Source organism: Aulonocara sp. 'chitande type north' Nkhata Bay, linkage group LG3 (genome assembly GCF_057382095.1).
Source record: "Aulonocara sp. 'chitande type north' Nkhata Bay isolate Kocher_YH1m ecotype deep benthic linkage group LG3, A_spYH_male_GT1.1, whole genome shotgun sequence".
NCBI lineage: Eukaryota > Metazoa > Chordata > Actinopteri > Cichliformes > Cichlidae > Aulonocara > Aulonocara sp. 'chitande type north' Nkhata Bay.
The window spans coordinates 20,983,207-21,003,967 of NC_141346.1; the positions used below are offsets into that span (position 1 = coordinate 20,983,207).

Here is a 20,761-nt window from a genome sequence, read left to right on the forward strand (position 1 = left end):
ATGAACAAAGAAAAAAGTCAAAAAATGCTTGCAGCGTCTAGTGCTTTCAACTAGGACGTATTGAATTATTGCAGTCAACACTGAGAGGACATTTATTCTGTCGGCATCTGTAGCTCTAGTATCTCGAGTAGCCAGAGCTGGAGATTTTTATGAATGGGAGTCACTGGTAGGATCAAGAACAAGGGTGACGGTGCTGTTGGCATTTGGAAAAAAAAGTGAAAGAAAACATATGGCATTAATTCTATTTTAATTAAATGCTTATTTTGTATTATTTTATTATAATTTAACATGTACTTTACAACAGAAAAAACACATGACATGCTGCGCAAAGTATTCCCTTGATTGCGTAGTATGTACATTTGTTGTTACTATAACTCCAAAAATGGTGCTCCTGTGTGGTAACTCGCAAAAACAAAGAGAATTTTGTTTTTTCAAAGCAGTTTTATTTATTTAACTTCACTTCTGGACATAATTGGCAAGCTAATGTAACAATATCTATCTGTCTGTATATTGTGAAAATGATATTAAAAAAAACAACCAAATAATCAACTCTGAACAACCTTTCCAAATAATTCATACACCACATAGTCACATGACATTTTCCAAACACCTTTCAGACACAAATTAGCAAGCACAATGCAAGAAGAAAGGAAAAACTACTTCAGACTCAAGTCAAGTCTCAACAAATCATGTCTGAGATACTTCAGTTTATTTAGAAAAAAATAATATTGTTTAGTAATCACCAGTCCACTCCAGCTAAGTTCAGTGAATAGGAAAAAAAACCCCACTTTGGTTTCCAAACAGACTGCAATGTGGAAACAAAAGAAGAAAGTGTGTGAGGCATTCTCAGACACAGAATTACAAAATTTTGCAAAATCAAGAAACAAATTCAGGGCTGGCAGTCAACCATAATAACCAGCTGGATGGACGTAAGCTGTGACACAGATTTGGAGGATAACTTTGGTCTGCTTCCTTACCGGCCTCTCTCCACACTGACAACTAGGCCTATTATAAAAAGAACATAATGGGTTGAACCTTCAGTGAAGCACCAAATCCAAGTGATGTAATTTGTTGACCCGCATGATGGAAACACATAATTATATAAAATCTACAGAGGGTTGTGCGGTCAGCTGAGCGCACCATCCGCTCCGAGCTCCCTGACCTGCACTCAGTCTACAGCAGGCGGTGCTGGACCAAGGCCAGGAAGATCGTGAAGGACCTCAGCCATCCCAACAACAGACTGTTCTCTCTGTTGAGGTCAGGAAAGCGATTCCGCTCCCTGAAGACCAACACAGAGAGACTGAGGAGGAGCTTCTTCCCGCAGGCGATACGGTCTCTCAATCACACCACCACACAGTACTGACCCACACATATGGTTCTTACACACACACTGGACTTTCTGGACTTTGGTTTTGCACAACACTGGTCACTATATTCTTCATTTCCGGTTAATACTTGTACAGCTGCTGTTATTGTGTATATATTTATTTATATTTAGATTTCTTCATACATTCTTATATAGTTCTATATTGTGTATTGTGTATTTTGTTGTACAGTTATTTTATTTTCAACTTTAATTTATATATTTATCTTTATCTTATTCTTCCCAGTTAAATTTACCCTTCATTCTAATTTGTGTTGTACAGTTATTTCATTTTTAACCTTAATTTATATTTTATTCCTTCCTAGTTAAATTTACCCTTTTTAATTTTTCATATTTATTTCCTATCTTATTCATAGCCTTTTCCTTTTTTGTTCTCTTTGTCACGAGCAGTTGTCCAAGCATTTCACTACATATCGTACTGTGTATGACTGTGTACGTGACAAATAAAATTTGAATTTGAATTTGAAAATCACATTTAGAGAAAGCATAATATTTCAGGTTCTTCCCATCTTAGGAACACACTAGAACATGTCAGCTTTGCTGGTTGTTTTTCATTTTTAACCCCTCATGTTACTATTTTATGTTTGGTATAATAACTAAAAAGTAAAACTGGCTTTTTTAAATGGGTTTTGATTTAATATTATGAATATTGAAAGAAACAGAAAATATAAAAGGGATAGCAGAATTTTTGAATTGTAAATATAAAAGCACTAATAGAAAAAAAGCCCCAATTGAAGTCTAAGAGAATGCAAGAGTTAACATCACATTGGAACTGTGAAAACTGGAGTAATGTCTTCATAAACTGCACTGTGAAGAGTGAAGTAGATAGATTAGATGAGAATCGAATATGTTTATAAATGGAGTACTGAAACACATCTATTGGAGATTATGTGTCGGAATTTCAGGGGACCACGCCTCCAAACACGCTCCTTCCGTTTGTCATCTATATAGGTTCCCCCAGTTCTGCAAGCTGTTCATTCTTGTTTATGTGCCGCACCCTCCCTCCTTGTTCTCAATTCTTTAACTTCTTACAGTTTTTTCTGATTGCTTAAGCACATTTTTTGTAACTATTGGCTAATTTTGCAAAACTCTTCACACAAATAAGAAAACCTGTCACCCAATAATCAAAACATTGTAGTTCTCTTGCAAACGCGAACACAGCTAGATTAACTCTTCACACCTTCGTAAAAATGGTCTTTCCGTATCAAACAGTACACACAAGCCATCATCTACTAAGCACACAATGCGCCAACTGCACACTGATGGTATGAATACAAAACACATCTGGCTTTTGCTGTCTCTGTGCACAAGGTAGGCTATGTCAGTTTGAGCTCATACTTCTGTCATAGATCCATAAGCATAGAGGGATCCAAACTTCAAGTACTGGTGTTTATTCAAGTCCAGACAGAAAGGCCACAGCCAGGTGTTGGAATCGAACTCAGGACCTTTTTACCTTCTTGCTAATCATCGCACCACCATGCTGCCTCGTTCAGGCATGTTGGTGAAAATCAACTCTCAAGACTTACCACGAAACACTGATCACATTTACTCAGTGGAACAATACATCATGTTCACCAAGGAAAAAGGTGGCAGGTTAGCCTTCTTGTGAGGCTTCCACGAGTAATGAGGGACATTTAAAAGTTGATGTGTACCATAAACTAACGAATACAAATACGTATTTAAAGTTTGACCATTGGAGCACAAACTGTGTGTCATCGCACTACGACACAGAGCGAAAACCATCCCCACAGAGAGGCCAGGGAAGATATAGAGATGGAGATTAAGATATAGATGTTAGCAGTAAGATTTGTATTTTTACCTTTCTGCTTTGGAAAAACAGTGACATTGGCAGGACCTGAAGCTGGAATGGAGACTTTCATGTTTACGCCGCTGAGGAAAGTACACACAATAAAATCTTTTCAAAAAAATTGGAAAATATTAAAATGATTTTTAAACTAGAGAGACGTATTAAATACTGTCAATCAAATTCAAATTTTTATCATTGTCATATTTAGGTAACAATGGTACACAACTACTGACAATGAAAATTTTAGGCTCAGTAGGCAGCAAAAATAGCTCGAGTTATAAACTACCAATCATTGAGCTTCAGACAAGATTGAGAAAATATGGAACATTTTTCCAGGTAGCAAGCTACATAATTCCCTCTCTAGCAAATATTAAAAAGTGAGGGAATTTATTTCATGTGTTTTGAAAGCATTTGCAGAGTAGCACTTATTTTCCCTTGTATTAATTTTTAATTTTAGTAACTCTAAAAATTGAACACCACAGGTAATGCTCACCTCTGAAAAAGCTTCTCCATGGTTGTCAGGCTTTCTTTATATCCTCCATTGTAGTTGCTGATCCTGGTGTCACAACTCATATTTTCTGGCTTATAGCAGAACCATGGCTCACCTGTACGTAAATCTGTGTAGTTGCACACAGGCTGGGTTGGACGTAAACATACGTTACAGGTGGTTGTTCTAGTGAGCAAGCTCGAGCGGAGCTGACTCTTGAAGTAGATCCTGTCGGGTTCTTCTATGTTCACCCTGCGCAGCTCTGTGACTGCCTCACTGGGATGAACCAGTGTCACCTGGTAGGACAATTAATCAAAGTTTGGAAATTTGGGTCTCACAGAAGTATATATAACATGTATCTGGCACATGGAACTGTTAAATATTATTAAGCAAGACAGAACTTCATTGTGCTACAGTAAATGTGAAGTTGTTGATATAAATAGTCCCTGCACGCCAGGATAGGTCTGAACCTTTGATCTGGCACCAGGAAGCACCGCGTCTCCTGATGTGTCACCTCTTATTCCTGTGACCATTAGCTTTCTTTACTCTGAGGCTTCCCACATCCTGGGGAGACCACACGTCCATGAATCCACACACAACCTGAGCCACTTGCACACACCTGTGGGTCCTGTGCGCCTTGACCCTGAAGGTGAGCCCGAGCCTATTTCCCATTCCAGATGAGTTCAAGCCTCTCATATCTTTTGAGCCTGAGACTGTCCACCTCCACTGCTCATCATCTGCCAAGGTTCCAATGCCACATAATTTCCTTAGGGATTAAGTAAGTATCTTACTTATGTGAAGGGATTCTGTCTTGCCTCCTCCATCATTGAGTTGTTGTATTGTAAAATCCCCCCCTGCCCAGGAGAAGGCTTAACACTAACCAACAGGACATAGCGCTGGTAGACAAACTGAAGAAGAAGGCCGTAGTGATAGATGTAGCGATTCCGAATGACAGCCACATCAGGAAGGAATATGAGAAGCTGGAGAAATACCAAGGGCTCAGAGCTCAGAGAACAGCTTGAGAAGATGTGGAGGGGGAAGGTAACAGTGGTTCCTGTGGTAAGTGGAGCACTAGGTGCAGGGAACAGCTAAGATACTGTCTACAATAAGAATGTTTGGCATTGGTGCTTTAGCACAGCATTAAGTATGTAGTCATTAAGTGTCCCTCAAAGCTAAGTGCCTCATTATCCAGTTAAATATTGCTACTACAGAAATATTAGTCATCACAGAGTGATGTGCTATTTTCTTAATCACTTATCTTTGCTCATACACTTATTTTATTCTCTAGCTATCAACATAAAGAATGGCCCTTGACCACTAAGATACACACATTTTATTTTATTTTATTTTTAGTTTTTATTTCTATTTTATTATTGCTAGTCTTATTGTTTTTTGTTATTATTTTTTTCTTTTTATTTCATTATCATTTCAGTTGATGCAACAATAAACTTCACGAATATGGGATAAATTAAGCATTCCTATCTTAAATCTGCTAGCAACTACAAATACATAGATAAACTCTTAATGACTCCAGCAACAACTCCAGTAACAATAAAAATTAAAAGTTTTATCATCACCTCAACCTGTGCGCTTCCTTCCCAGAGTAAAGAGAATACAGCAGAGTAGGAACCATTGAGATGATCCACCACTTGTCCTGCAACACCAGCACCAAGGGTGGGGTTGTGCAGCCGGGCAAGTAAGACGTCTGCCCCATACTTCTTTGGACGGCCCATGAAGTCATATATTTTGATCAGGGCCTCCAGTTTATCCCCTATTTGCCACTGTCCCTCTCTCTTCCTGGGGAGAATGGTGAAGGTGCTGTGGGCTGGATCACTGCTGCTATTCATAAAAAGAGGTGATGGTAAAGATGGGGTTTCAGGCCAAGCAAAGGACTCCAGCAGAAGTTGTTCTTCAAGAGTCTCCTCAGGGGACAGTGGTTTTAACTTGCAGAAGTTGTAATGTATGTCAACAGGTTGAGTTACAATGGCAGGTCTTGGGTAAGGGATGATGTAGGTGGTGTTTATTTTCTTCTGAAACTGTAAAAGGGAGAGAGCATGGCAGTTATATAAACGCTTCAAACAAAAGAAGTCTGTGTTTAGTTTTAAACACAACATAATGAATGATTCCTCTGGACGTGACATTTCCTGCTTTCACTATCTTACTTGCAATGTATAATGCATGTCAGCTGAATTTCCCAAAGGAACCCACCCGAGGGCTTAATAAAGTTTTATCTAATCTAATCTAGCTCTTTATTCAATACAGTGATTGAATTATTAAATTACTACTTGTAATATATTGTGATGGAAATTTCTTTTACGCTTATATATTGATCACATGTTCTGACAATAGTAATATATATATATATATATATATATATATATATATATATATATATATATATATATATATATATATATATATATATATATATATATATACACACACACACACACACACACACACACACACACACACACACACACACAAAATACAGCCTTGGCCAGCCGCTTGAGGAGGTACACCAGAGAGATAGAAGGCAGGAGAATAAACCAGCTGTTCTCCACAGAACCAGCAAAGGTGTACTCTCAGTGGCAAGGGAACAATAAGAGAACAGCACCACCAAGGCTGGAGACGGAGCAATACTGGAAGAGCATATGGGAGAAGGATGCAACCCATAACGGCAATGCTCAGTGGCTAGAGGATCTGAGGGCAGACCACAGCGACCTCCCTGAACAGGGTCCAGTAACCATCACAGTGGCAGATATCCAAGAAAGGGTCTCCAGTATGAAGAGTTGGACAGCACCAGGGCCCGACATGGTTCACGCCTACTGGCTGAAGAAGCTGACTGCACTCCACGAGCGTCTGGCAGCACAAATGAACCAGCTGCTAGTTAACGAGAGACACCCGGAATGGCTAACTGAAGGCCGGACGGTCCTGATCCCCAAGGACCCCAAGAAGGGACCGGTCCCCTCCAACTACCGACCAATAACCTGCCTCAGTACTACATGGAAGCTCCTGTCAGGCATCATATCGGCTAAGATGAACAGGCACATGGGTCAATACATGAGCGGGACACAGAAAGGAATTGGCAAAAATACCAGAGGCGCAAAACACCAGCTACTGGTAGACAGAACAATCAGCCGAGACTGCAAGACCAGACTGACCAACCTGTGCACTGCCTGGATTGATTACAAGAAGGCCTATGACTCAATGCCCCACAGCTGGATACTGGAATGCCTAGAATTGTACAAGATCAATGGGACCCTAAGAGCCTTCATCAGGAACTCAATGGGGATGTGGCGTACAACACTAGAGGCCAACTCCAAGCCCATAGCACAAGTCACCATCAAGTGCGGGATCTACCAAGGAGATGCTCTGTCCCCACTGCTGTTCTGCATAGGCCTGAACCCCCTCAGTGAGATCATTAACAAGACTGGCTACGGATACCGACTACGGAACGGAGCAGTTGTCAGCCACCTCCTGTACATGGATGACATCAAGCTGTATGCCAAGAGTGAACGAGACATCGATTCACTGATCCACACTACCAGGCTATACAGCAATGACATTGGAATGTCGTTCGGACTGGAGAAGTGTAGTCGGATGGTAACAAAGAGAGGGAAGGTAGTCAGAACTGAGGGGATTGAACTACCAGAAGGCAACATTGCAGACATAGAGGACAGTTACAAGTACTTGGGGATCCCGCAGGCGAATGGGAACCATGAAGAGGCCACTAGAAAAGCTGCAACCACCAAGTACCTGCAGAGGGTCAGGCAAGTCCTGAGGAATCAGCTGAATGGTAAGAACAAGATCCGGGCCATCAACACGTACGCCCTGCCCGTGATCAGGTACCCTGCTGGGGTAATAGGCTGGCCAAAGGAGGAGATAGAAGCCACTGACATAAAGACAAGAAAGCTCCTTACCATGCATGGAGGGTTTCACCCCAAGTCCAGCACCCTGAGGCTGTACGCTAAGCGGAAGGAAGGGGGCCGGGGACTGGTGAGTGTCAGCACCACAGTCCAGGATGAGACAACGAACATCCAAGAATACATTGGGAAGATGGCCCCAACTGACCGAGTGCTCAGTGAATACCTCAGGCAGCAGAAACCCAAGAAAGAGGAGGGAGACGAGGAACCATCATGGAAGGACAGGCCCCTGCACGGTATGTACCACCGGCAGATAGAGGAGGTGGCTGATATCCAGAAATCCTACCAGTGGCTGGACAAAGCTGGACTGAAAGACAGCACAGAGGCACTAATCATGGCAGCACAAGAACAAGCTCTGAGCACAAGATCCATAGAGGCTGGGGTCTATCACACCAGGCAAGACCCCAGGTGCAGGCTGTGTAAAGATGCCCCAGAGACAATCCAGCACATAACAGCAGGGTGCAAGATGCTTGCAGGCAAGGCATACATGGAACGCCATAACCAAGTGGCCCGCATAGTGTACAGGAACATCTGTGCCGAGTATAACCTGGAAGTCCCGAGGTCAAAATGGGAGATGCCCCCAAGGGTGGTGGAGAATGACCGAGCTAAGATCCTGTGGGACTTCCAGATACAGACGGACAAAATGGTGGTGGCTAACCAACCGGACATAGTGGTGGTAGACAAACAGAAGAAGACGGCCGTAGTGATCGATGTAGCGGTTCCGAATGACAGCAATATCAGGAAGAAGGAACACGAGAAGCTGGAGAAATACCAAGGGCTCAGAGAAGAGCTCGAGAGGATGTGGAGGGTGAAGGTAACGGTGGTCCCTGTGGTAATCGGAGCACTAGGTGCGGTGACTCCCAAGCTAGGCGAGTGGCTCCAGCAGATCCCGGGAACAACATCGGAGATCTCTGTCCAGAAGAGCGCAGTCCTGGGAACAGCTAAGATACTGCGCAGGACCCTCAAGCTCCCAGGCCTCTGGTAGAGGACCCGAGCTTGAAGGAGCGTGCTGGGTGTTTTATATATATATATATATATAAAAACACCCAGCACGCCCCTGCGGGCGGTTTATCCTTCAAGCTCTTGGGGTCATTGGGGATCAGGACCGTCCAGCCTTCAGTTAGCCATTCCGGGTGTCTCTCGTTAACTAGCAGCTGGTTCATTTGTGCTGCCAGACGCTCGTGGAGTGCAGTCAGCTTCTTCAGCCAGTAGGCGTGAACCATGTCGGGCCCTGGTGCTGTCCAACTCTTCATACTGGAGACCCTTTCTTGGATATCTGCCACTGTGATGGTTACTGGACCCTGTTCACGGAGGTCGCTGTGGTCTGCCCTCAGATCCTCTAGCCACTGAGCATTGCCGTTATGGGTTGCATCCTTCTCCCATATGCTCTTCCAGTATTGCTCCGTCTCCAGCCTTGGTGGTGCTGTTCTCTTATTGTTCCCTTGCCACTGAGAGTACACCTTTGCTGGTTCTGTGGAGAACAGCTGGTTTATTCTCCTGCCTTCTATCTCTCTGGTGTACCTCCTCAAGCGGCTGGCCAAGGCTGTGAGTCTTTGCTTGGCAGTTTCCAAGGCCTCAGGTATGGACAGCTTGCTGTATTTCTTAGGCACCTTATTTGTCGCACCTTTCTGCAACTCCGTTAGTTGGCTAACCTCCCTCCGTGCTACTTTGATCTTGCCCTCTAGCCTCCTTCTCCATGGAGGGTACTGCCCCTTGTCGCTGTTCAACTTGTAGCCAAGCATCTCACTGATCACTGTTGCCGTATTGTAGATGAGCTTGTTAGTGTCGGTAATCGTGGTTGTAGGTATTGCCCGTAGTGCTGCATTAACATCATCTAGCAGACCTTCTGAGGGTACTTCACGTAATCTTGGTAACCGGCTACGGGGGATCCAGGTTTCAAGCTTGGCCATGATCCTATTTTTCAGGTCAGTTCCTCTCGCACTCAACGATCCTTCTCCTATCGCACTTGGGGCTATGTACCCAATCTCGGGTGATGATATCTCCCCCCTGACCTGGCGTCCTGACTCCTCCTTGCCGTAGCATTTGTGTTGTACCTCGTCAATCTCTAGCTGTGAGAGCAGTCCCTTCTTTCGAATGTTGGAACACTGAGCTACTAGTTGTTTCGCCGTCATTGTGGATGTTGGGTATCGAAGAATCCATAGGTCCCTCATCCTATTCATGTAGCCCCTTCCGCCAGGGTTACTTGCGTAGTAGCATTCCAACAATGCCCTGTTTTCGTCTCTTGCCCACCGATGCCTTCTTGTTCCAGTAGCCCACTTTTCGTCAGGGTGCCCTGGTTCCTCAACACCTGACGCGGACCTTGTTGATCCGGGCGACGTCCGAGCCGGCATGCCTTCATATTTATCTGTCTCGCTCATGTCTGCGGTAGGCTTGCTTAGCATAGGGGGTCTAGCCTTAGGACCCTTACTGGATACAGACGCCCCAGGCAGGAATCGAACTTATATTATATTACTGTGGTTCTGTTTTAGGGTTTTGTTCACAGGTTTTGTGTTCTCATGTTTTGTGTGGGTTTAGTTTTGTGTCTAGTCTGCGTCCTTGTGTAGTGATCTCTTGTTTCCTGTTTTATTGTGAAGGTCTGCGTCTCATGTGAGTGTGTTCAATTTTATCTCCCTTGTCCCATCTCGTTAATTACTTCCAGCTGTGTCCACCACCTGTGTGTAATCTCCCTGTGTTTCTCTGGGTGTATTTAAGTCGTGTCTTCTGTCATTGTAGTCACTGTAGTCACATTGTAGGCTGTGTATCTACCATGTTCTGTTCGTGTGTTCTCCCTGCTGTCTATCGTCCTTCATGTTCGTGTTCTGGTTCGTGTTTAGTGGTTTAGTTGTTCTCAGTTTAGATAGTCTGCCGTTCTGTTTGCCATTTTTCTATTTGTGTTTTGTGTTCAATAAACCACCTTCACACCTTTTCAAGTGCCTGCGATTGGATCCTCCTTTATCATCTCCACACGGCTCACTCCACTCGCCTTGACAATAATATGTTTTTTGTACTTTATTCCACATTTTTTATGTGTGTATATGCATATGCCCATATACGCATATAGATATGCATGCACGTACATGCATGTGCATGCATGCACGTACGTGTGATGTGTATGAGCTCTCGTCGGTGTGGCCATCTTACGACGCACCAGGATGTGTAAATGGGGGCCGGATAGTTAGTGAGTCTGTAGGCGTCCTACCAGGTGGTCTGGGTGAAAACTATTTTTCGTTGTATGTATGATAGGTCAAAAAAGTACATTTAAAAAGGGGGGAGGGGGGAAAAAAAGAGTGGTTTTCCTGAGAGTGAACCGATTTAAAAAGGTGGAAGAGCAGTTGGGGGAGGAAGAAAAAGAGATATTTGTAACCAACGTGACATCATGAGATTTAAGAGAAACAAAACAATAAACAAAATGACTAGCCATAAAGATCATGGGGCCCTCTGTTTTATGAAATATTTTCACCATTTTCACCATTATTACTGTTTTACTTCATCATAAAAGTACCACATATTTAGTTGCATCACTTTGACATTTCAGAAAATACAGATGTCTGGAAAAAATTATTATTTGTCAAAATTATCCAAGAAGACTACTAGTATCATACATTTGGATAATTTTTAAAATAAAATACCAGAGCATGTCATTCTGAATTCATTGTAAAACAGCATATTCAGTATATAAACAGCATTTCTTGTTAATAGTCATAGTTGTTTTACCTGACAATATTATTTATTTATTATTATTCATCTAAACACATTCAACCTAAAACCGTTTTCTAGAATGTTTCACGGCACTGGGTCTGTGTTTTTGATTTAAATTGTTTTCTTTGAATAATTGTTTTCTGTTTGTGTTGTATTTAGTTTCGGGTTTGCTGTTCTGTTTCTGTGTCTCCCCTGTGATCCTGTTGTCGTCTCGCTAGTGAAGGTTTTGTTCTGTAGTCTTTTTATATCATTATTTCTCTCTGTGTTGTATGCTTGTCTTTGTTCTCGGTCACTACACCTCTGTGTTCCAGTTATTTTTGTCTCTGTACTTCATGTTTCCTCTGTTCCCAAGTCTTCCATGTTTCCACGTCTCAGTGTCTAGTCTGCGTCTTTATGAATGTCATGCTTTCTGTTTTATTTTGATAGTCACTGTCCCATGTGCAGTGTATCTAGTTTTGCTTTCCCCTTGTCTCACTATAGCTGTGTCCCAATCCAGCGACCGCACGCTCCGTAGTACGTAGTTGGGCTTCATTTCTGTACTGAGCAGTCATTATTAAGATTAGTTAGTAAATAACAATTAGCTTATGTTGTTCATGAAACTAAAGTCATCTCACTTTGGTAATGTAAATATAATATGGCCAATATTAAAGTTATTATTAGATTATTATGATATATTACAGCAGTGAGTTTGAACTCTGTCAAATACTGAGCTTAAAAAAAAGATTCAAGTTATCACCTTATCACCTATCACCTTAAATCTTCACTCAAAGAAAAGTATCTTTGACAGTGTATATATAGATGTATTATATATAAGAGACAAATATTGTTCATTTAATATGTTGGCATTACTAAATTTGGCTCAATGCTTACATATATGTAAGCATATATGTATTATATATAAGAGACAAATATTGTTCATTTAATATGTTGGCATTACTAAATTTGGCTCAATGCTTACATATATGTGTAAAAAGGAAACGTACGAGCTGTGATAACCGTTTCTGATAAAATGAAGAGTAGACTGATATATTAAATATTCCTTTATTGGGTGAGAAAATCAGACCATGTCATAACTGCTTTAAGTCATACAGAATAGATATCAGAGCCTTAAACAGGCTGACTTCTGCTAAATGGGTCAAACTGGGCAGAAGGTATACAAACACATAACATCCTCATAGAATATCATGTAACACCATAATAATGGATTGCATTTATATAGCGCTTTTCGAGACCCTCAAAGCACTTTACAATTCCAGTATTCATTCACTCTCAACACACTTTAAAGTCCGTTTGGCTCGACACCACCGAACAGAGGCAGCAATATAACATAGCTAACATTAACAGTGCAGTGAATCCTGCTTGTGCCGTGATATTCAGGACTGCAAACCGAGCAGCATCACTGACTTTCAGCCTGTTGTGTTTGTGGATATATGACTGACTTTAATTATCCATAAAATCATCACATTCTCTGTAAGATTAAGGTTAACTAGTAAACAGCGTATATTTTAAAGTAAAGGCTTTAAAACCAAGTTAACGCTGAAAGTACAAACATCGTTAATGTCACATAACTTTGCCGACATGTGGCCAACAGTAATGTCTTAATGTTCTTCATTATTAAACATTAGCACATAAATAAGTGACATAATATTCAGTACTTACTTTTAAAAATTGATCCTAAATTCAACTGGAAGCCAGTATTAGGAGGCCAGAACTGGAGTAATATGCTCAAATTTTCTTTTAACAGTTAAAAACGGTGCAGCAGCATTCTACACCAGTTGCAGGACTAACATAGCACCCTGGCCAACCCCTATTAAAAGGGAGTTGCCTGAGGTTATAAAGCATGGATGACAGTTTCCAAGTCACGCCTGAAAAGAAAAGGCTTAACCTTCAACAGACGTCTGAGGTGATAGAATGAAGATTTCACCACCCCATTAACATGACCATCGAAACTACCGGTAAGTGCAGAATCGATTTTTACCGCAAGATATGTAACCAAGCTCTTCAGGTAATGAGTGAGAGCAGCAAAGTCAACTTCTGGGGTACCAGAGGGACAACTGGAACCGAATAAAATTGCTTCCATTTTACGTTCATTAAAATTTTAAAAATTTATAGTCATCCATGATCTAACATCACTAAGACAATCAAGCAGAGTCCAATCGAGGAGCTATCAGAGTGACTAAAAGGTAGATAAAGCTGGCAATCAGGAGCATATAGACGAAATGAAATTTTGAAGATCGCACCTAGTGGCAGGAGATACAATGAAAACAGTAATGGCCCAAGAATAGATCCCTGTGGTACACCACATGGCAGAGGGGCTACAGAGGATGAAGCCGAACCTAATATAACACAAAAGCTCCTGTTAGAGAGATATGATTTTATTATTTTAAGCTGGAAATTTCTACACAACACTGTAGTCAGGAGATCAGTAGGTCATGATCCACTGTGTCATATCCAGCAAAACAAGCAATACATGTTTACCACAGTATGTTGCTAACAAAATGTCATTTATAACCCTTATAAGGGTTGTCTTCATGCTGTGAAATGGCTTAAAGCCAGCCTGAAGAGCTTCTGGGATTTGAAAATCGTTTAGATAGTCAATCAGATGAGTGTGAGCAATCTTTTGCAGGATCTTACTCAGAAAAGGAAGCTTAGAGATGGGTCTGAAGTTTGTCATAATTGAAGTGTCTGAGCCTGGTTTCTTAAGTAAAAGATGGACACTGCATTCTTAAACTCCTTTGGTACTTGACCAGACAAGAGGCTGGTATTGATTAAGAGCTTCCAGAGAGAAGTGCAGCCCGTCATTTTTCACATCATCTAGTCTTTATGGACAATGTTGCTGACTCTAGTCGAGTAAAACCAGTTAGCCAAGGACTGGTCTTGCGTTTACACTGTAAAAAGTCCAGATAAACGAGTAATCCATCTGAGGTGGACGACTCAGACGACGGGACAAAAGTTGGTCAAACAGTGTAGAAAAATGCTCGGCAGTATCTGAGCCGAAGGCACGACAGTGTGGGACAGGTGCAACCTGTTTAATCACAGGACTAAGAGGAACAATGTCAAATAAAATGGGCATATGGTCAGAGAATACAGTATCCTCGACATGTAAGTTACAGACACATAACTCATATGATAGCACAGTCCAATGTGTGACCTTGTTCTTGAGTGGCACCCTTAACAGATTGAACAAGATTAAAAGAGTTCACTAAGTCCATTAAGTCCTTAGCCAGGGGCTTCCCTGGGCAAAGCCGTGAATCCAGGATCTGGTCATACCGTGATGCACAGTAAGCAAGAAAGCCAGAAAACTCAGGAAAAAAATTTTTTTTTCTTATTATATCTAGGAGGATAGTGAACTATCCTTCATTTGATATTTCTTGTGCTTTGGGATGTAGCTGTAATGAATGTATGGAAAACCTACTACAAATCCATTAATTCATTTATTATATTACACTTGTTGAAGTGAATCACACAGATTAACAATCTGATGAACATGTTGAAAAGCAGTTTTGGGGTTCAGTATCTTGCAAGAGGATACTTGCAGACTGGAGCAGGCAGGGCTCGAACAACCAAACTTGGTATCCAAAAATTGTACTCAAGTAAGAGTAGCATTACTTTAAAATAGTCTTGAAGGAAGATGTCTCAACTATAGAAAATGGTTGGTTGGCCTCACATCAAACGTAAGCAGAAGCTTGTCAAACGTTGCTTGTGTTATCCACCTAGAGCCAGTAAAAGAATCTGTAAGTTTTGCAAAACGACTTTCGTTTTCTGTGGCTGTCCATTAATTCTGTATACATCCTCATTTTGTTGGAGTGAACCCCTCTGTTTGCAGAAAAAAAAAAGAGCATGAAATGACATGTGACTAAGCAATGTCTATACAGTTTAAAAAAATAAAAAACAATGTTCCCATATTCTTAACCCTCCTGTCATGCTGTCATGTTCAACTATTTGGGGTGGGTGATGAACATGACCGGAGGGTTAAACTAGCACAAAAAAAAAAAACATTTTTCACCACCAAATTAGTTAAGTGGGCCGTTCAGTGAGTAGATACCAACTCATTTCCTATGGCAGTCACTTTTGTCCAGAAACACCACAGGTGTAACAATGTTGATTAAAACACTCAAAATTCAATGAACAAGGTGATCATCACTTCAAGTGCATGTTCAAGTGCATAGTGTGGAGGATATCATTAGGCATCAGGTGTAAAACACAATATTTATCAGTGCTTTAAGTTGTGTTGACCCAAAGACGACAGGAAGGGAAGAGAAACAAAGTCGTGCCTGCATTACATGTGTTTGTGCTAAAAAGAAAAAAACAAATTCCAGATAAAGTTCAAAACAAGAACGTACGAAAGGCTTAGCAGTGCTAGTCAATAGATTCTCCTTCAAAAAAAAATGTTTAGCTTTTCTTATTTATAAACTTCTACACCTTATAACTGTACTTCTCTGAAGCAAGAGTAAGGACAAAAAGTCACTTGTGGAGAAAAGAAAAATATTAAAGCGGCTTAATTACTAATGTAGTTTCTAGGAGAAAGGGAGTGATTCTGGATATGCGCATTTTTTTTTAAATCATCTCATTTCTAATATGGGCAAAGCCTAAGACTGTGATTCTATAACCCACGGGTGTCAAGCTCCAGTCCTCGAGGGCCAGTGTCCTGAAACTATTAAAATTGTCCTCACCGCGACAGACCAAATAAAATTATTAGGTCATTAGCAAGACTCTAAAGTACTTGACTGCATGCTGAAGTGGCAATTCAGCCATTTAATTCATGTGTGTTGGATTATGGACACATCAAAAAGTTGCAGTACACCGACTCTCAAGGAATCAAGCTCGACACAGCGGCTGTAAGACTGACATCCACTTAACCACAGCTAAAAAAAATTTAGAGCAAACTTACCGCAAAATGTTTCCTCAGGTTAGATGTTGAGTTTTTGTACGCTGAAATGTCACTTTGCTCTGGCTCACACAGAAGACATCGCATTATATAGCTGTCCTTTTGTACTCCTTTAAAGCGAAACATGCTTTGCATATGCGGCCAAGGGTGTTTGTCCTGTTCAGTGTTAGCGGAGACGGTTGCTTCTGCCATTTTTTTATGTGTTTCTTCTATCCATCTTTGTAAGTTTGAAAGGCTTGGGCTGCTCGGCCCGCCATTTTATATCTGGTCATGTGACTGCATGGCTACGTCTGATTGGTGAAAGAGTTACCGGTAGCTCCAGTGGTGGCATGATCCATTGAAATCAATTATTTTTTAAAAAGTAACAAGTCAAATAAAATAAGACTTTTTATGCTAATCTCAATGTTTTCTCCCGCACTACAACCCACAGTAACTAATCCATGCCCTTCTTTTGTGGACTATAACCCCCTTTATGTTGTTTGGTTATGCTGCTACTGGATGACTGCCAATAAAGGTTCATTTGGTTTGGCCCCTTAAACACACACAAATTTTCCAAACCTGAAGTCTTATCCATATTTCTGAGGTCGTTTCACTGATAACAGTCAGCTGTTACTAGACCTGAGAGTAGAAATCAGTAAAGATGGCAAACCTTTCGCTGTCCTGTTAATCACCAGTAGCTCCCTATGGCCTATCTACCACTTAACCTTTTAATTTGATGAAAGCTTTGTCTAGACTTCACCAAGAACAGGATGGAAACTGGATCAATTTAACAGTATGCAAACAGATTTTTTTTGCTTAATGCTTAGTCTGGAAATAGATTTTAGTCAAAATTCATAAAACAAATGGTTTATTCATTTGTAAATTCTCTGTTATTTATTTTATTACAGTTTTAAAGCTAAAGTAGCCTACTTATAATTAGAATTTTGTGACGCCCACAAGTGTATGGTCACAATTGTAATTTTTTTGTGAATAATTTTTGATGTAAAAGACCTGATTTTATGGTGGTATTGCACTTTTCATTTAGAGTTATGGACAATGTAATTGCGTGGCATTGCCACAAGGGGGAGATAGAGGCGAGTGCGATAGGCCGTTGCAACGCTTCTCTGCCTCAGACGAGGAAGAGCCTGCAGTGCCAACCGCCAATATAACTGTAAGAAAGAAAGAAAGAATGAACGAAAGAAAGAAGAGCCTGCAGACCGAACGCATCCGATGTCTCCTGTCTCTGCTTTTCTGTTAAAAAACAGGTCAGTAGTTCAAGTTTGCTCACTGCAATGTACATATAAACCAAGAAAACCTTTTTCTGTCTTAGTTTAAAGACCGCGAATTTGTGAGAGAGTGTGTTTTCACCGATTGAGAGAAAGCTAACTATACCGCCATTTGTAATGGCAGCCGCCATTTCACTCGTAGTCTAAATAGGCAGCTCGTTTTATTACCTGTTTTATTTTGTGACAAACGCAGCTCTTAAGACGCTTCTTTTATCCTGGCATTATTGGAAGTTACAGTTGATTAGGACCTACCCAGTTCTTATATGTCAAATGTAAATAGTCTGATGTATACTGTTTGTGGATGATTGTGAACTGTTTGTGAGCAATGGAAGAATATTTTTGTTTATTTGTTACAAATGTAATATATTGTTTGAATCTGTTGAAGTATAAGGAATGTATAATGGTATATAAGCAGGTTAATTGCAGTGTTAGTGATGCTGCACAGAAATGTTTTTGATGCTGAACAGCAGTAGAATTGGTTACAGATTTACTGTAAAGGACACTCATATACAATGATTATTTTCTAAGTTTATTCTTGCGAGAGTGCAAGGTAACCAAAAGGGTTTGAGCTATGGACCTAATTGAATGTGTTTGTGATGTTAAAAGAGAAAGGTGTGCATCTAAATGAAAAGAAAAGGGCGTTGTTAAATTCTGTTAATATATCAGACGAGGAAGAGCCTGCAGACCAAACGCAACTGATGTCTCCTGTCTCTGCTTTTCTGTTAAAAAACAGTTTAAAAACAGACCCCATCGAAGGCCTGTAACAATTTCATTAATCCCAGGTAAGACTCCATATGTTTAGAGCTGCTAGGTGTAAAGTTCATTAAACTGTCTGTTTGGTATTAATGAATATAATTATAAAATTAAAGAAGATATTCAATTTAGTTATGTAATTTTAGTCACATTTCACATTGAATCGCTTTATTTATTTACATCTATTGTTAATATTGGCCTGTGACCTCTGTTATAAAGCTTAACCTCCTAGGACCTGGCGTCCACATATGTGGACATCACATTTTGGGTTATTTAGACCAAAATACTCAATTTTGCTCTACAAGGGCCTGATATCCACTTACGAGGACATTATACTGCTACTGTTCTATCGAAATTTTAAACGAATATCCTCATTTGTGGCTCTCATTTTTCTAAGAAACAAAAATTAGATAAAAAAAAAAATCTGGTGTTTGTTTTTACATTCATCAGGTCCCAATCAGCCCAAATATCAAAGAATAATTAAAAATGCATGCCGTGGAAGAGTTCGGGTCTTAGGAGGTTAAACATGTTCTGCAGCTTTTTAAAGCAACACACGCAGCTGCATTGGTGGAAGTATGTTGCTTCAGGTGGGCAGAAGGTCAAAACAACAACTCGCTAACCAGGCTACCTGATCACTCCATGATTTTAACCAAATTTGAGCACTTTTTGTGTCTAGAACTTCAGGATACTGTTGGTGAGTAAGGTAAATAAATCATACATGGGCATATGGTTCATATCACTTGGTAGGCTTGCCTGTTGGATTCCTGCCGTAAGCGTCCAGGTTTTTCAAACTCAGTCACGCTGACTGATTACATTTGCCACAGTGAAGCCTCCAATTCCCCCAAAGCCCAACCTCAAATGTTATTTTTATAAATTTGCATTCAGATCTAAGTGATTTTACAAAACTGTTCAACAGTTTTTATAATAGCCCATTTAAAACAGAAGTAAAAGTATAGCAACTGTAAATTCTGTAAATTTGCTAAATCTCAGTTACAGTTATTAGACAACACAGTACTGAATACTGGCCTCATTAGCCATGCAGTGCAACTCTGATCAACAGATCAACAAAACTGATAAAAGAGAGGCTAACTCACCATTTCAAAGTTAATGAAGAAATTAAATAACAAGGAAACAGAAACTCTGGCAGATATCATCCTGGCAAATGTAATGATAATGATGAAACGGTAAAAATCCTCTCGTTTTGGTCCCTCAGAAATGTTTAAACAGGCAATTTGTAAGGCATAAATCTCTCGAAATAAGTTGCAGCTACAGAGAGTTATTCTCTCTGTTAGGGAGCAACGGGTCTCTTCTGCCCACTGATGTCGTCCCCAATCAATCATCCACTTGTCTGTGTGGACACATAAGTACACAAAATGATTGATCCAGCTGATGATGAAGAGCAAGGGGGAGGGGTTGTTGAAGGGCATCTGGAGAGAACCCAGATTTTAGCAATCAAAACAAATATGTGTTTGGAGGGTGTTATAACTAAGTTACCAATTTACATGATGAGCCTAAAGTAAGAATTTCAGGAAGATGTTGCTTTTTTAATCTGGACAGATTAGGCTGTAACTTAACCTCGTGATGAACCAAACAACGATGTGCAGTAATGCCAATAAGGTTAAACAAGGACAAATTGAAATAATAGCAGAGATTTATTCAGAGATTTGTGGTGTGTGTTGCTTGGCAGACCGTTTACCATGACTGTGCCAAATTATTACAACAGTAGAATTAAACGTATGTTTTTCTTGGCTTAACATAGTTTAAGATAGATTAACAACACTCTGAATTGGGGTTGCTGTGAGAGGAGCTGTTAATGAAGCTGGTTTTTAAAGGATGTGTAGCAGAAGTGTAATGAAGCAAAACTAAACTTTTTAATTTTGAGATTTAAAAAAAAATATTAACCATTCTATAATGGTAAATTGGCTGTATTTGTATAGCGCTTTTACTTAGTCCCTATGGACCCCCAGCACAGGCATCCAGTATCCGTAGTTTCAGGTGCTGCACATCTCGAATCTTCACACCATAGACAATTGCCTTCAGATGACCCCAAAGATAAAAGTCTGATGAAGAATGGACCCACTATCGTTGTACCCCATATACCACACCAAACCATCACTTTTGGTGTTCCAACAGTCTTGGAGGGATCCATCCAATGTGGGTTAGTGTCAGACCAATAGCGGTGGTTTTGTTTGTTAACTTCACCATTCACATAAAAGTTTGCCTCATCACTGAACAAAATCTTCTGCATGAACTGAGGGTCCTGTTCCAATTTTTGTTTTGCCCATTCTGCAAATTCTGTGCGCCGATCTGGGTCATCCTCATTGAGATGCTGCAGTAGCTGGAGTTTGTAAGGGTGCAATTTGTGAGTAGCTAATATCTGCCGAAGGGATGTTCGACTAATGCCACTCTCCAGTGACATGCGGCGAGTGCTACGCTGTGGGCTCTTGCTGAATGAAGCTAGGACAGCCACTGATGTTTCTTCATTAGTCACAGTTTTCTTGCATCCATATTTTGGCAAATCCAACACTGAACCAGTTTCACGAAACTTAGCA

At 40.6% G+C, this 20,761-nt stretch overlaps 1 protein-coding gene across 3 annotated transcripts; it reads right to left on the reverse strand.

Annotated features, from left to right (window-relative positions):
- Nucleotides 1–329: 329 nt before the first annotated feature.
- Nucleotides 330–19,549, reverse strand: LOC147334496 (NXPE family member 3-like). 3 transcript variants are annotated; one of them, XM_086272874.1, is made up of 5 exons: nt 19,304–19,549; nt 5,256–5,714; nt 3,685–3,974; nt 3,204–3,274; nt 330–805 (listed from the first exon to the last, which is right to left on the reverse strand). In XM_086272874.1, exons 1-5 carry the CDS (start codon nt 19,547–19,549, stop codon nt 657–659), a joined length of 1,215 nt encoding a protein of 404 aa, XP_086129000.1. In that variant the 3' UTR covers nt 330–656. The 3 variants fall into 3 exon arrangements, with proteins under 3 accessions (XP_086129000.1, XP_086129018.1, XP_086129009.1); XM_086272892.1 differs by having other exon boundaries at nt 680–1,279; XM_086272883.1 differs by lacking the exon at nt 330–805 and having other exon boundaries at nt 1,572–3,274.
- Between the last annotated feature and the right edge of the window lie 1,212 nt (nt 19,550–20,761).

Coding starts and splice junctions, on each gene's coding strand:
- LOC147334496 (XM_086272874.1), bottom strand. CDS start 19,549: ATGATTGATTGGGGACGACATCAGTGGGCAGAAGAGACCCGTTGCTCC. Junction 3,275..3,684: donor ATGGAGAAGCTTTTTCAGAG/GTGAGCATTACC, acceptor TACTTTCCTCAG/CGGCGTAAACATGAAAGTCT. Junction 806..3,203: donor TGTTTTTCCAAAGCAGAAAG/GTAAAAATACAA, acceptor TCCACATTGCAG/TCTGTTTGGAAACCAAAGTG.